At 39.0% G+C, this 17,085-nt stretch overlaps 1 protein-coding gene across 4 annotated transcripts in view; it reads left to right on the forward strand.

Annotated features, from left to right (window-relative positions):
* Window positions 1–17,085, forward strand: part of APP (amyloid beta precursor protein) — a 189,705-nt gene that overhangs the window by 86,306 nt on the left and 86,314 nt on the right. For all 4 annotated transcript variants that reach the window (XM_057371847.1, XM_057371845.1, XM_057371844.1 and 1 more), the window contains exons 4-5: window positions 6,193–6,305; window positions 7,715–7,908. In XM_057371847.1, the coding sequence (XP_057227830.1) occupies window positions 6,193–6,305; window positions 7,715–7,908 (307 nt within the window). The remainder of the gene's footprint in view (window positions 1–6,192; window positions 6,306–7,714; window positions 7,909–17,085) is intronic.

Genomic DNA, 17,085 nt, shown 5'->3' on the forward strand with positions numbered 1-17,085 from the left:
AGTTGTGGGTTTAATGCCAGACTGTTGCTGCCCAGAGGATTTGCTGCCATATAGTGCAACTAGAATTCCCAGTCATTTCTTAATCTAATGGAAGAGCTCTGCTCATCCCAAATAATTGCCTTTTGTAGCCTAGAATAGCGTGGGTGTTTAACTTGAGAGTCAGTGTATCAGGGTGTGTTTGTTACTATGCCTGCTAAGGAAGGGAATAATAAACCACTTTTTAGRGGGTGTACTCTTTATTTTTTCAAGTTTGATTGAAAGCAGGAGTACAGAAGTATTTAAGAACTTCCTAGAAGCAGAAAAGAATAGTAAAGATATTAATAAACCTGCTTTGATGCTGGGAAAATGTCATTTGGAGACTCATTGGCCCCATTTTCRGATACTTAATACACAGTGGATGGCTTTGCTCAAAAAATAATAATCCCCTCCTTCATCTGTACTTTAAAAAAATAATTTCTTGATACTTTTAAGGATGAAGGGTCAATATTGAGATCAGTGGTGGTTTTGGCCAAGCCTCTGCAGCTATTCCCACCTCATGCATCAAGGTGGATGTGCAGGTCATGCTGTCGCTTCTGCTCCTACCCTTCAAATTCGGGTCTGCAATGCTGTGGATCATTAACTGAAATTCATGTTAACAGGCTACAGACAAAATGGGGAAGTGGGAACAATTTTGCTACAGGGCAGTTTTCAGAGGCAGTGTTATGGGCAGGAGTTAAGCCTCTTCTCATCAGAAAAATATGGATGTTTCAGGCTGCTGGGGCACAGACACATTTTATCAGCACCACCTTGTCTTCATTTAGGAAGATGCCTTAAATGTCCATTTAAAATTAAATTTGAAATTGAAGAAATCTACAATTTCCTCGGGGTTGATATRTTCTTTGATGGTTGATGYGCYWCACCAAGTGTGAGATGGCTCTGGATAATCTGTGCAAAGTCACAGGAAAATGACACATTTCTCTGAATGTGCTCAAATATGTACRGTGCAGGCACGTGAGCTTGTAATTTGTTTTAGCAATACCTTTGTTCTCATTGGTGACATGAAAATGGAGCATTGAGCCCTAGAGTCTCAGCATGTGCGCTCCTTCCTCATGCAAAATTTAGTACAGGTTTTGTTTGAATGTACATCTGTGATCATGCTTATTTTTTGGTTTGGAGCTTAACCATCTGCAGTCATTTGCTGGCAGGTGTTTGGTTTTGYCATGGATTTTCTTTTATTAGCTTTATCATCTTCACTTGCTTTCTGTGCAGTGTTGGAGGGTTCTTCACATTCCATGTAGTTTATGCTGTGGCTGGAAAATCTGTTGAKCAGGACCATGTTTCACATGGTGCATTTGTTTTGCACTACTTTGCCCTGATATCTTCCATTACACAGATGGGAACTATCATCTTGTTAGGAGTGTGCCCACTTGCTGGGCCTTTTTCTTCCCAGAGAAGATTTTAAAGATTGTGTGAATGGTTGCCTTCACTATAATCCTAATTCTTTTGTTAGAGGTTGATTCTTAATGCTTTTCTTAGTATTTGCTCTGTTGAAAAAGGAAATTTCTGGACCAGAATTTCAAGTCTTACAGCAAAAAAATCTGTTATTGTTCCAAGAGTATTTTTCAAATGATAGAATGTCCTTGACTGATAAAATTACTAAATATTATAATGTGGCATTATAACCTCCATCAAAACTGTTCTTGAACAGTGTGAGTCATTAGCCTGTTATAATGGATGGGACAACAGAACTCTGCTACAATCACAGTGGAGAGCTGGGCATTAAGAGCAGGATTATTGGCATGGTGGGGAGCAAAGATAATATTTCTGAAATGAAATTAAACTGTGACTTACTGCATTGACACAATCAGTGTTGTGGTGATGCACGGTTAAAAAGTGGAAAGTTTAGCAAGAAACAACTTGTAGGATGTTGGCAGCCTTCAGCTAAATGAACGATAGGCACATAGTGGTGGGTTTTAATGTGCTAACACAACCTCTGCTCAGAATTCCCCTTCAGGGCTGTTTCCTCCAGGTGGCCTGAAACGTAAGCCAGCAGGATCTGGTTTTGTCCAGCCCTTCTTTGCAAGAGCCTGTGAGCAGCTACTGGAATGCAAGTAGCTGTTATATTGATAAGTTAGATAACCTGAGGGAATGYAGTGATTTATGACCTCATCAACTGACAAGTGGTACCATTGTGGTTTATTATTGGAGCTGCTCCACACAGGACAGATTTCAGCTGTAATCAAAATACAAGAGATCCTGAATAAGGCAGAAAAGTACAGTAAAATAGCTGTAAATATAAGGCAAACAGAGGTAGTGTTGTGATGGTAACGATACCAACCCTTTGTGGTTGGTACAAATTGTGCAAGCCTCCCCTATATCCATGGTGTGGTCAGGGTTTACCATGGCTCGCTGGGGGAGCAGGGTGGAGGTGTTGGTAAGGACAAGGGGACAGCTTGGGGCTGGGGAGGTTTCTAAGGCAGTTCTGCTACCTGGGGAAATGCTTAACCCACCTAATCACAGGCAGGGTGTTGAAGGCCAGCCTGGTGCGATGCAAAGTCAGTATGCTGCCGTGTTGGAATTAAAAGTAATACGGCAGTTGAATTTGGCGATCTCAGCACCTGGTAGTAGCAATTACAACCAGCACTGGGCTGGGTTGCTCCATCWGTCAAAGAAATGTAGTAATGCACAGCTCTCCCAGTCATTGCATGTACTGGCAAAGAAAAGTAGTATTATAATTTTTCCTTATTTTTAGACCTCACTTTGAAGGCAGGATTGCGCTTCCTTCATGTGTGCTTGTTTCCCCAGTGTATTCTGAAGGCTCCTCATTGAAAAAAAAGCAAAGAATCTTATGACTCAGCATCATTGAAAATTAAACATGTACAGGAATGATACAGATGGAAGCTTTCCTGCAAGCTTAAAGTGCTAGAAGTGCTTCTTTTTGATGGATTTTTGTTTCTATTAGACTAGTCCAAACAAATTAAACATTAGAGTTATTAAGTGATTTCAGTCTAGTTCATCAAACTGCTACTTGAATGTTAATTTATTTTAAAAAACAACCAAAGTAGAATAAAAGTTCGAAGCTTTGCATTTAAACTTCAGTAGTAATTATCATAAAAGGAATGAAAAAAGTTTCTAGAACATGAGCTCTGTGTATSTCTAAATAATGGACAGATTTAAATTTTGTTATAAAAATAGGATTGAAGGCAGTAGAAATCACATGTAAAGTTGCAAGCGATTGCTATTGCCCAGATTTTGCCCACTTAATATACTCTAATTCTTTATAATGTGGGAGTATCACATTGAACAGCCATCCTTCTCCCCAGATCCTCCTTTCCTCCCAAAAAGCAGAGGAGGGCTTGTTGGAATGGATTGTTTATTTCTGTGAAATTCAGCAATTGTTTASAAAATGGAGCCTTGTTTGAAATGAGACTTTGGGTTACTGTGAGAATGCTGTTGCCTTATTTTCATGCAATATGATTCTATAAAGCAGTACACACTTTCTGTGTAAAAGTCAAATCTAACACTGTATCTTCACATTYGAACATCTTGTAGTTCTGTAGTGTATTTTTATGAGTTGATATAATTAGATACTCAAAAACTAATGTGCTTCATTTTAAATAAATTATATATTCATTCATATTTTTAATGACTCTGCAACTGAAACTGCCCAAGATTTTGGACATAAGGTTTTCCATCTTCCGTTTGGTGGCTGTAACTCAGTGGTACCTCCGATCGTGTTACCTTTCACCGAATCATAGAGTGGGTCAGGTTAGAATGGACCACAGTGGGTCATTTGATCCAGCCTCCCTGCTCAAGCAGGGTGATCCCTGAGCACATGGCACAGGTTTGCATCCAGATGGTTCTGGAATATCCCTAGTGAGGGAGACTTCACACCCTCTCTGACGGATCTGTTCAGGTACCTGGTCACTGCACAGTAAAGAAGTTCTTCCTCATGTTCAGGTGGAATTTCCTGTGCATCAGTTCCTGCCCATTACCCCTTGTCCCATTGCTGGGCACCACTGAGCAGAGCCTGGTCCCTGCTCTGACCCCTCCCTGCACACCCTGACAGACTTTGATGAGGTCTCCTCTCAGTTGTCTCTTCCCATGTTTGAACAGCTCCAGCTCCCTCAGCCTTTCTGCATGAGATACGCTCCATCCCTTCATCATCTCTGTAATCCTCCACTGGAGCTGCTCCAGGAGCTCCATGTCTCTCTTGTCCCGAGGAGCCCAGAACTGGACACTGCACTCCAGATGTGCTTCACCAGGGCTGGGTAGAGGGGCAGGATCACCTCCTTCCACCTGCTGTAAATCTCTTACTAATGCACCCCAGGATTCCATTGTCCTCCTTGGTTCCCAGGGCACTGCTGACTCCGGGATTCTGTTGTGCACCAGGAGCCCCTGGTTCTTTTTCACCGAGCTGCTCTTCAGCAGGCTTTGGTTCCCAGCCTGTGATGGTGCCCAGTTATTCCTCCTCAGGTGCAGGACACTGCTGTTCYGCATGAAGTCCTCATACTCTTGAGACTTTTGCAAAGTCCCTKTGTGCTTGCCCAGTGCTCAGGCACTTGATTAAATTAACAGATGCCACTTAGTTATGACCTGAGAAAGTTCACGTATGTGTCAGACTAGTCCCCCAAAACCTGCAAATTAAGATAATTTCACTACAGGATTTGTGTGTGATACTGCTGAAAACTGAGACTTAGTTAAATGAAATTGCARATTTTGTGGTTTGGGTTACCAAAAAGTGTACTTACTCATTATTTTTCCAAGTTTATTTTGGACATCTGTAGACAGCATTTCTGTTAATCTGCAGGCATTAGAGTGTGCTAGGGAAGGATAAAAATAACAAAATGCTTTTTTTACCTTGTTAATTAACTGAGTTAAGGAAACTAGTTACTGGTTCCTAGTTAGCTAATTGACTGTACGGGCGTCAGATCAAAAGCTCTGAAATATATGCAGGGAATTTAATGCAAAATACACGTCTTGGTGATTAGCAAAGGTATATATTTATTGAATTCTGCTTTCTTCCAATGCATTAGATGTTGGTTATGTTTAAAACTGACCTTTTAATTGTAAGCCTCAAGGGCCACTTCATCAGCTCCCTGAGATGACTGTCTACTACAGTGAACTTGTAGTCGTCTCATTTTGAGATGTTAATTAATCTGTTAATCTGTTATTACACCCTAGTAACCATTGGACCACCTTGATTTTTTCATTTAACACAGACTAGTTTTATGGAGGCTACAGACAAGTGAGCTTCAGGGAACTGATGATTTTTGCCAGCTGAGTCATGTGCTTTCAMAATCCAGTGTCTGTTCAGTATACACACTTCTCTAAAGTACTCTGTAATTTTTCCTTTAAAAGTATCTTTGAGAGGGTTTGGTGTTATTTAATTGCCATGACAGAATTTTACAGAATTACAGTGATTTTAGTCTAACAAATTATGTTACTTATCAGCTGAGTTTCTTCTTGTCAGTACTGATGCTGTGAGCGGTGTTTACTTCATGAGCCATGTACATTTTTGTTCTGTTGTTGAAGACAGAACAATCACTTTGGTCAGTTATGTCCTTGGGAAAAAAGGTTTTTCATCCACTTCAATCTGACCAGATATTCTGGTAATCATGAGTCATCTCGTTCCCTGGCTGAGGAGTTCTACTTGCTTATTGACCTTCTGGGCTAACCCAAATTCATCTGGCTGATGCAATGAAGAGACTGCATCAACAAATATAACTAAATTGACTGTGTTACTGTTAGCATTGTAATACAGTGGAAATTTTTTCAAATGCTTTGAAGTAAGATGTTGGTGTAATTTGTTATATGTAGAAAACCCAAGTACTTCAGAACTCTTCATACCCTCTCCCTATTGCCATTAAGATAGAAAATGTCCCTTCCTGCCCCTGTAGTCCCCTCCCTTGAACTGGATCCGTCAGCTCCTGATTTCATGTTCTACCACACAATGGGTCCTGCAAGTTCTATTATACTGGTGTTTTTCATAAACTAGTACATCTGAGATCAAAGACAGGAGCTCCTTTTCAATGGCAAGTTGGAAGAAGGTCATGGTTGAAACACCATTTAGAAACTTTCCTATTCTCTGCAAACAAACCCTGCCACTGATTCACAAAAGCTGGTAGAAGTAGAGAGAGTTTTAACAAAATGATGTATTGGAAGCAATATTAATATTTCTTGCATGTTCTTTTCTTTTTTTTTTCCTTCCAGTGGGTGAGTTTGTGAGTGATGCCCTTCTGGTGCCAGACAAGTGCAAGTTCCTTCACCAAGAAAGAATGGATGTATGTGAAACTCACCTGCACTGGCATACMGTTGCTAAAGAGGTACATTCATCTGTCTTAAAATTTCCTGCCTTTTTTAAAGCTGTGTCACTCTTCTAAGGTTGACTTTAAATTTAGTATCCAGTAGATGAGGAAAACAAAAATCAGTACTTTCAAGTGTTTGAATAGCATTTTGGTTTTTTTTGTAAGGTAGGAAATGGGAGTCAGAACAGAGAATTAGAATCCATGGCTGAATACGTAAAAGTGACGTTTGAAYGTTGACCCTCTGTCATAGCACTGTTTTTTACCTCAGATTCACTCACACTGTGTTTACTGTCTCCTTCACTTGCCTGTGTTAGCACTGGAACTAAATGCCTAGGATTTGCCTTGAATCATTATCCTGGGTGGACATTATCCATTATTTGTTATGAATATGGCTATGCCAGGTGCACACAAGGATCAAACAGGCTTCAGGGAGTGCACTATGTGAAATTCAGCAGAAAAGGGTAGGAGAGCTGATCAAACTAGGACTAGACAAAGGCATTTTGCAATCAGGCACAGAGTTTTTACAATTTAACAGTGCTTTRCTGAAACTAGAAATAAACTTAATGTTACAATTGCTAATGTGGTTTTGACTTTTTTCCTTATGTAGAGAGGTTTTACGATTAAAAGCTGAGATTGAGCTGCCAGGGTTTTTGACTGCTTTTTTTTCTTGGAACCTCTTGTTCATTACAGTTGTATGTTATCCCACCTTATGGAGATGAAATTTGAAATGTGCTCAGCAGCTTTTCAAATTTTCAGTTCTTGCTTGAATCATACTTGAAGCTTTTAAGGCACCAACCTTCACACAGGGAAATTCTAGTTCATTTTGAATACTTGCAAACTTGAAATGGCAATAGCCAGGAAGATCATCACTGTGCACCACTGAACTATTTTCATTTTTTCACCTGTCATACATCACTATATCTTTAAGGTATAATTATGCATGACTGGCTGTTTTCCAGACAAGGCTGGGAGGTCCTGTACTGGCAGAGGTGTCAGACCAGACACAGTGTGTTTCYAGTGTTTCAAATGCTGATTTACCTTGCAGTGAAGTCTTCAATAACATGAATGCATCAGGATTGGGATTAATACATCAAATAATTATTCTGTCTTGAAAGTTTTCCRTTTATGAGGCAGAGCCTGTGAGGATTTTAGACAGGAAGATAKGGAGTTATGTATATGGGAGGAGACAAGTCTTTTATTTTGGGAAAGACTGCTTACAGTGGACAGAGGGACCTGCCTACAGTCAGGAAGTGAATGCAAGTGTGACCTTTCTAAATCATGTTTCAAATTTCAGAAATCATGCAGTTCACCAGCTTTAACTTCCTATGACAGTATGCAGCTCCTTCATGTTTTCTCAAGGTCTTTGACTTTTTTTAGTCTTCCTTCATGATGATGATTTTGCTGCTTTTTTTCCCTCTTTTCTGCAGTCCTGTAGTGAGAAGAGCATGAATCTGCACGACTATGGCATGCTGCTGCCCTGTGGAATTGACAARTTTCGTGGTGTGGAGTTTGTCTGCTGCCCTTTGGCAGAGGAAAGCGACAATCTCGATTCAGCTGATGCTGAAGATGATGATTCAGATGTCTGGTGGGGAGGTGCAGATGCAGACTATGCAGATGGAAGGTACTGTGACTTTATACCATTCAACTTGCTATTAAGATGCCAAAAATCTGTCTAAAAGACTTTGGCATAGAAGAGTCTCTGCATATTCTACGTGAACTGCACCTAGCATGGTTGAAAGCATCAGTGTTCTACTCTTTTTATTTTCTACAGAAAAGTTCGTTGTTAAAATAGTGTGCTTTTTAATGCTTTTATGATTTCTTCATTGAGAAGTATTGCCATATTTATAACACAAATGCTTAAATGCATAATTTTGACAGATAAATGATAAATGGTGTAAACCTAAGATGCTGGGATACTGCAGCAGATATCAGCCAATATAACCTGTGGAGGTTTTGAAATACCTTCAGTCGTAATAGGCATTAGCTTTGTGCTGTTATTGCCACAAGAACATTTTTTCTGCTGATAATTAGTTTCTAAACGTGATCTAGAAGAAAATACGTTTTAATATCTAGCCTTTGACAGATTCTTTAATATGTTAAAAAGGAGCATGGAGGTTTCCTTTGCAAGGCAGCAGTGGATGGGAAGGTACCATCCCTGTCCTTACCCTTCCTATCCCMTGTGTGCATAGACCAATTTTGAGCCCAACATGGGTCGTAACTGTGTTGTAACACTCAGTTGTAACTGTGTGGTCTGGTGCTGGGAAAGCCTTTTCATATCACTYTCCTGAGTAAGTCAGTTTTAAGAGCAAAGTGCCATGCTACGTCCTTTCAACTGAATGCCAACCACTCTTAAAGATGGCTTTCTTCATAAATTGTGATGAATTCTGTTTGTCCTCCCCAGGCTTTCATCAMTTCATACTGTGCTAATGCAGTGTTTCTGTTTCTTTCCTTGTACAAATATTGCACAAAATCTAAAACTTGGGGCTGATTGCAAGTGGCTTCAAGGAATGCCCTGAAAATAAATGGGAACCAAATTACATGAATAATGCACAAGAAGGTTAATAGGTCTGAATTGTGTTATGTTAGGACTTGTTTATAATCCAGATGGAAACAATTTGAAAGAACAATGCAGAGAAGAACAGAGACTGAGTTGCTGCAATTTGATGCAATAAGATGGCCTTAAGGCCAAGAATAATTAGAAACTATATCATAATAGGCATCCATATCTTTCCTGACAAAGCATTACTAAGGGTTGCAAGGACGAGTCCTTTGTGAATAAYGGAATAATTAAAAAATAAGTATTTCCCCGTGGTAATTTCCAGTTTTCTGTCATAAACAGGAGTGAATGGCCTGACTGTTTGATGCAAACACCTGCATCAAAGAACTTTGCATATTCCATATGGACGCCTTTGGGCTTTCATCTGATTTGTACTTCTAATATATGTCAGTGTCACTATTTATAATGCTTTCATTAGGATTTGTAAAGCTAGCTTTAGACTGTTGCTGTGTCATTTCTGTTTGTTTAAGTTAGATTTTGGTGTTTAAATGTTCCCTTATTCTAAGAARTTAGTGCAGACATTGTTCTAATTGAAATGTTTGTTTATTTCATTATATATATATATACATACATGCAAGATAGATCTACCCATCCATCATACATGTCTTGTATAGGTAACATATTTATTATATATACACCTGTATCTAAAGTATATTTCTTATATGTACAAGATCAAAGATTCCAAAATCAATTTAAACATAAGAGCTCGCAGGGGTATAGAGTACTTCTGTTTGTAAGGCAGATACCTGGTTTTTTTCTGTCTTTTTTTTTTGTGTTTGTCACTGAACATTTAATTTACTGTTCTAGTCCATTTTGTTCCTGAAGAGTACCTGAAGAGATGAGTTCAAGAATAACTTGTACATTTTGTATCCTCTAGGAATGGGAGCTGTAATTTCATTTCAGTCCATTCCTTAAGTTATAAGCAAATACTGATTTATTTTTTGTCCTCCTCTCCTATGGAAGTGCTTGCAAAAGGAAAATGAAAGATCCTTTTAWGGGGCACTTTAACTTCATCTGCAGATGAAGAGCCAAGCAATTGGTAGTTCTTCTAGACTGACTCACTCATATTTCCTGCTGTTTCTTTAACTTCCTGCCTACACTTAAACTGTGTGTATTGGAGCCAGAAATACTCTTGAACTTCAGTGATATATATATATATATATATATAAATCTTAAGCAGTAGGTGGGAATTCAAATTTTGCGTGTGAATATTTGTTCATATCTGAGCATATGTTTGCATGGCTATTGATACACAAGTGCCTTGGTCCTAAACTGATTGTAAAGGAGAAAGAAATGTAAGGTGGGGAAACTTTGCTAATGCTAAATTGCCAATATTCTCTGCTATTAAAGCACTTCTGTTTGAAGTGCTTACTCAAGTCTACATTTTTCACCTTAGATGGGTACCCAAATCAAAGTGAAGGTTGCTTGTTTGAGGTAGAGGTAACAAGCTGAAAACCAGATTATTATATTCTTGCTTCTCAAAACTATGACAGAGCAGAATCCAGCAAATGTGGGTGATCTATTTTGAGGTAACTTTATATCTCAAACTATCAAATCTAAATTTCAAAAGATTTGTGTTTATGATTCTGAATGTGTAGAGGAAAGCACATTGCAGCCCATTCAGTTAATAAATGTCCTTTTTCAGATTGTTGTGTTTTCACCCCGATTGTTATCCCTGAAGCACTATATTTTATTTTTCCCTTTGTCAAGGGTGTTTTCTTCTCCTTAGGGGGAAGAAAATCTCAGCAGCACATTGTAGCCACACTGTTAGTGGGYATGTGGAGGCAGCTTGGGCTGCAGTGCTTCATAGTTGATGTCCTTCTTACCCAATATCTGACCACCATCTGGATCTAAAAGGATGTGACTTTGCTTGTGGTGTRGCTTGTTGGCAGTACTTAGAGGAAGGTGGGAGGGTATATTTTGGTGACCAATGAGATATATATATATCTATATATCCGTTTTATTCATGAGGCCAAGAGGCAGGATCCACACGTGCTTTTGAAATTGTGTTGTCCTGCCCATCCTGAAATAGTCTGTAACTCTGATGAAGAGGTCACAAGCTTTTTTTCAGCAGTGCCGTTCCTTGTTGCAATCCACATCTTTAATGAAAATTTACCTTGAAGTCTGCCTGAGGGCCAGTCAGATGTTTCGATATAACTTTCAATATAACTGCAGACCTCTCCCTGCATAGCTGCAGCTCAGTCAAGTGACCTGCAAGCTCTGGCTGCCCTTGTGACTCAGCACAGCCTGGTGGCCCTTCTGCCTATGAGTAGGAATTTGCTGCAAGCTTTGGTGTCCTTGATGTCCAAAGCTGAGCATCTTTAGGAATGATGGCCAAGCTGGAAACTTCCAGGTTTTCTCTATCTACATCTGCCTCATATCTGCCTGTCCTTATCTTCCTGTCAATATAAGTCACACCTCCCAGACATTCCTTCTCACTAGGAAAGCAGTTTTGCTGTCATTTGCCTTCTTTCACAGCAGGGAAACTGAAGCACTGTAAGTCTCACTATGGCRAGTTGTGTGAAAAGCCTTTCTTAAAGTCTCGTAGCTCAGAAGCAGAAGATAGTGCTTTAACTTCATCCAAGTCCCATTTTTCTAGACCATTTAAATATATTTTCATGGTCCAAAATAGGAGATTTCATTTCTCATTGTTTTTTCCGTCAGCAGRTTAGGCCAAATTATTTTTTGTCTGTTTGGTGAAAAAAAAGGTATAAAATCCTGATGTAATGATGGAATAGTGTTGTATAATTGCCTCATTTTGGGGCACAGTGTGCTTTATAATGGTTTGGTTTATAGTTTATGAGAAACTTCTGCTAAGCAGAGTTTTACAGTATGTTCATACTTTCCATTAGCATAGTTAATGCAGTATTTTTTTATTAAATAAACCAAAAGAACACAGGCAATTTCATGCTGATAATTAGGCATCAGTGAACTAAAACTAAAACAAATTCGTGCTATATGACGTGATAATCATGTTCTCTGATTTTGCAGCCCTATACCAGACAGAGTTTAAGGATAAGTSCTCATTTCCCAGATGCTAAAAAAAGTAGTTGAAATTATTAATCTTTTTGAACTCGATGAAGAGCACTGGGTATTTTGTCAGTAGTATCTGTAAAAAATTGCATTTTTCRTAACTGCTTCTTTCAACTCTAATCCAAGAAATCCTGAAAGGCCTTTAAAGCTGGTCAGTTTTTCTGGTGGTGAAAACAGCATTGTGTATGTGCCTCTTATTCCGAGCAGCATCCAGGTGCAACCCTGTGCTTCTAGAGGGAAGAGGAGTCACAGGGCTCAGCAGAATTGCTTTGCTTAATGATTTGTTACAAAATCCTCACTTAACGTGGAGGAAGTGTATATTTATTTTGCTTTCTAACTCTTTCTATGTCTTCATCTGTGACTTGAATGGTACAAAGATCTCAACCCACATTACCCAGTGTCTTCCCTTCRGAAACATCTGCAAGTTAACCTCAGCATCAAATTAGTTACAATCTAAATTCCTCAGAGTGTTGTCATGAAATCATAGTGTCACAAGATGTGGTTAAACTGGTCACAGTTGTATAGTGCCCTGACCTTTATAACAACACAGACCCCTGACCCACTGGTGCCTTGACAGAAGGTAGGTGGACAGGCAGTTGGGATGTCTGTCTGTGGCACAAGTTTATGAAAAATGCTTAAAAGTCTAAAGACTGACACATAAACAAGTAAATTTAACAGTCTATAACAGTTTGTATAAGAATTTTAGAAGTCAAATTTAATGGGGTTTTATCACTTGAGGAAAGTCCTTTTTCCTTTTTGTTATTTTGACTATCTCCTTTTGTTTGTGCCTCTGCATGCCAAAGCAGTACGAGATGTATTGCAGGCAAGAGYCAAGAAGATGTTGGTGTTTTAATTGCAAATACAGTTAAAATGAAGTACATGCTACAAACTCCAGGGTGTTCTCTTTGCCCATGGCATGAATTGTCCAAAACAAAATCCTCTTGCACCGTTTTCTCCCTGCTACAACTCCTTGTATTCCTCATATCCTTCTTTTTCCTCTGCTCATCTCTCCACGCATCCCCAAAAAAAYGCATTTGGAAATACAGCATGAGAAGACAACCTTTAGGGGGGAATTGTTTGACCCACATATATTTTGTACTATCTGACCAGGGAGATAAGTAAAGAAAATGCTCTAATCTTCCTTATCTGTTGCTTTGATGGATGCTGTATTTTCTTTGGCATTTGTTGGAGGAAGCAAACACAGCTTGAACATGAAGAAAAAACAGGAGGAATCAGATGGTGGTGGTGATGTTTAAGTACAGACAGAGGGAGAAGGCTGGCTCTGATACCTGGAGTAAAGCTGTGCTGTGGCCATGTGAGCCCTGGGGTGTTACAGTCCCCCAGCAGTGAGAAGGGCTGCCTGGCGGAGGAACTGGCTGGATAACAGAGGGTTGTGAGGGAAGAAATCATGGGGAAGGACCAGATCTTTCAGAAATTCTTACTACTTAAATCCTTCATTTTCTATGTGCTTCCTCATGCTTGTATCTAGTATGCAGTGACATTGTGTATCTGGACCATTCTTCTCTCCATCCCCCTTCTTTCCCATTGTTCTTAATGTTGTCTTGTGGCACCGAGTCAAAAATCTGATCTTTAATTGGAGGTACAGCTCTTGAGTCCAAAAGATTTGCCTGAAAAMTGTAGGATCATAGAATGATCAAAATTGGAAGAGACCCTCAGGATCRTCTAGTCCAACCAACTCTAACCATCATAACCAACAGCACCATCATAATCACYCYCAAACCAAATCCCCAAGTGCCATATCCAGATGTCTCTTGATCARTTCCAGAGACRGTGACTCCACCACCTTCCTAGACAATTTATTTCAATTCTTGATTGCTCTCTCAGTGATTTTTTTTTCTAATATCTAATMTGAACCTCCCATGGTGGAACTTAAGGTCATTTCCTCTCATCCTTTCACTTGGGACATGGCAGAAGAGACCTAACCCCACCTCACTATACCTCCTTTCAGRGAGCTGTAGACAGAGAAGGTTCCCCCTGAGCCTCCTTTTCTCCAGGCTGAGYGCCTCACAGCTCCCTCAACCATTATCCATAAGATTTGTGCAATGGATGGTTCCCCAGCTTTGTTGTCCTTCCATYTGAAATTTTTGCTGTTGTAAACTAAAAGTATTATTGATCAAGAAAAAGAAAGGTATTGAGGCTAAATTCTTCATTGAAAACATTGTCACTGGAGGAAAGAAAAAAATTAATGTTTTGTCTCTAGAATGTTCTGTTTTCAAGCTATCTTGCCATTCATGTTGCACCAGTTCCCAGTGATGTAATCTTTTTCATTAAATTGGAGAGTTAATTCCTAAAATTTCAGTGGGGAATGCTGCAGTGGGAATCTCCTAAAGGATTCTTTCAAAAAGCATAACATAAAAAAAAAACCATCCCAGCCCTAATACCCGACACTTGAGCTGGTGAATCTGAAAAAGATGTGAAGCTGAACGAAGGATGTGTACTGCAGGTTCTGCCTTAGAAGAAGGAAATTACTTTCATTTGGATGGATAAAAATATTTCCCTTTTTGCATACTGAAGGCTGAAAATKTAAGGAAAACTGAGCCTTGTGCCTGTTGCAGTGGTTCATGATTTGCTTGACGGGGTGCTCAGTTGTCTGTGACACAGAATCAGGCAGGGGTGCAGCCAGAGGCAGTGTTTTCATCAGCTGTCCTAATACAAATTGTTGCTAATTGGGAGTCARTGCCCTAAAAYGAACACTAGGAATTACAAACTTGAKTTGTTGTTSTTACTTTTTTCCCCTTTTCCCTGAAGTTTTCCACGAGTAGAAGTTAACACAAATTATTGAGATAGGTGGATTTTGCAGTACAAGAGTTATCCATCACTAAACTGCCATTTCAGAGAAATAATTAATTTAGGGAGATAGTGCAGAAGTTGTTTTGCAATGTAATATTTCAACTAATTGGTCAAAAGTTTACATGATCTTTATTTTTGTGGTAGAACTGTGAGAAACTRAAATTGTTTTATATCTGTTTTAAACAGACCTATCTATTAATGGTAGAGCTTGTCTTAAAACTTCTGTGTTTTTATAAATATTTTAATGATAAAACTTAATTGCTTGTCTCCATAAATTAAGGCACCATTAAATTGTATAAYATACAGTCTAATTGCATAATGTTACTGCTTATGTTGAAGAACTCTAGAAGTATTTTGTCCTATTTGCATATTTCATATGCTATCAGCATAGCYTGTATCTCACATTCTTATATTTATTGGGTTTGTCATTCATGTTGRCTGCTACTTATTATTTAGCTAGCTTATTATATGTTTTTTAATAACAGGTTTTTAACTTTCTATCTTGGAGATGAGGTTGTTGAAATAAAATTCTGAAAGCATAGAAACACCAGAACAGTAATAACTAGCAAGCCTGGTAAGTGCTGGATTTCTTCTTAGGACAAGAAAAGTTAGAATGGAATTGATGAAACAGCACATTGCTTTAAGAGATAATTGCAGTGATGCTGAGCTGGCAAATCCAATCACCATTTTTAGTATAAAGCATTAATTGAAGTGATGGATGAGGCTCTGGGAGGAGAGAATGAATCTAATGGAGGAAGTGATGAGTAGATGACAGCCAGACTTTCCTGACCCTTGATGAAAACAGTTCTAGCTATGGGGCTRCCTATATGACTTCAGTGAATGTCAGTCTTGTTTCAGGAGGCATCAAAATTACACATKTAGTATGAGGGTGACTTGCAGAGAAAGGTTACGTTTTTTTCACCTCACRGAAGAGAGCCATCAGCTGCTGGACTTTCCTTAAGTACCAGGCAGCAATTTTAGCAAAAATTTTGTCACTTATAATGACTGGTAATGACTAAAATGTGGGAGAGAAAGGTTCCTGTAGTAATCAGCTTAAGCAGCCCTTCTGATACATCTATGAGAGGTTCTCAGAAGTTCTTGTGACATTGTGACAGATACCATCCCATTTCAAGAGCTGCACTATTTACAGTGCATGAAAAAAGGGGATCTGAGACATTTAAACCTGGGTTTTTTGACACATAGTGTCACATCAGCRTGACTAGAGGAGGATGCAGAGCATGATACATGTTCATGAAGTTATCTAGCACTTCCTTACCTTTCAGAGATACTTGTGGTGTGTCCTGTAAGTAAGAGCTTGGCATTGGGCTGGTTTGTAGGAATTTTAGAATTCTACCTCTTGTGAAGCCGTACTTTTACAGCACAGTGGAATAAAAGGTCTTCTGTAGTTCTTCTTTCCCTTTGCCTTCTAAAAAAGGCTACACACTTGGGATATATGGGTGAAACACTAAAAACATATAGGGTGTTTTTTCCTGGCAGGAAAGGTTCCTAATCTTGCATRCAAATGTTTCAGTTTGATTAGATGATGACAAACCCTTCCTTCACAGCAGTTTGATCACTGCTGATGGAAAAAAATAGTGCTGAAATTCTAACATGAGTGAAGAACAAAAGGTCAAAACAGTGAAAGGATGACCTGGAATGAAATATGCCCCTTTTTCTTCTGACTGTGTGAGTGGAGATAATCTGCTCTGCAGAAGTCCCAGCATCTTGCAGCTGCTGCTGATGGCAGCTGTATTTAAGAAATTTAAGGTAGCACATTCAAATGTTTTTCAGTGTCTTGAACGTCCAGAATTATTGTATGCCTCTGATTTTTTTGTTGGTTTGTTTTTTGTTTTGTTTGYTCATGTTTTTTTGGTGGTTTTGTTTGGCTTGAGGTTTTTTTCTCAGTTTTAGAACCAAATTACTCTCCCCATGTTCCCCTGTTGCCCTTGTGTGAGGATAGTAAGATGATGAATTCCAAAAGCAGGGCAAGCGCTTGGTTTGGTACAGATTTCGCACTGTCTGCCCCAGATAAGCAATAGGATAGCAGATTGAACAAAGAAACTGAATATTTTGTTCTAATATTTTATTCTGAGTACAGCAGAAGTTTTGTGGAAAGAAATGTGTTGTAACAGATCCAGATTTTTCTGCTGTTTTTCTCAAACTGACTCAAACAGAGCTGTGCAGATGATCTTCATGCTTCACTCTTCCATCACATTTGCTCCTAATGCATTTCTGCTGTCAGGGTTTTGATCATATTTGTTCATTGTCATCGGGCTCACAAAGCCTGATTTTTTGTGTTTGCAGCTATGTCTAATTTTTCTAGTTTCTAAGTTTCGCTTCAGCAAAAATAATCAAAGCAAGAAAGCATATGGGTTAAATGCATTATTATTCTTTTCT

Source organism: Malurus melanocephalus, unplaced genomic scaffold, assembly GCF_030028575.1.
Source record: "Malurus melanocephalus ecotype Western Australia unplaced genomic scaffold, MMel_1.1 scaffold_159, whole genome shotgun sequence".
Taxonomy (NCBI): Eukaryota; Metazoa; Chordata; class Aves; order Passeriformes; family Maluridae; genus Malurus; species Malurus melanocephalus.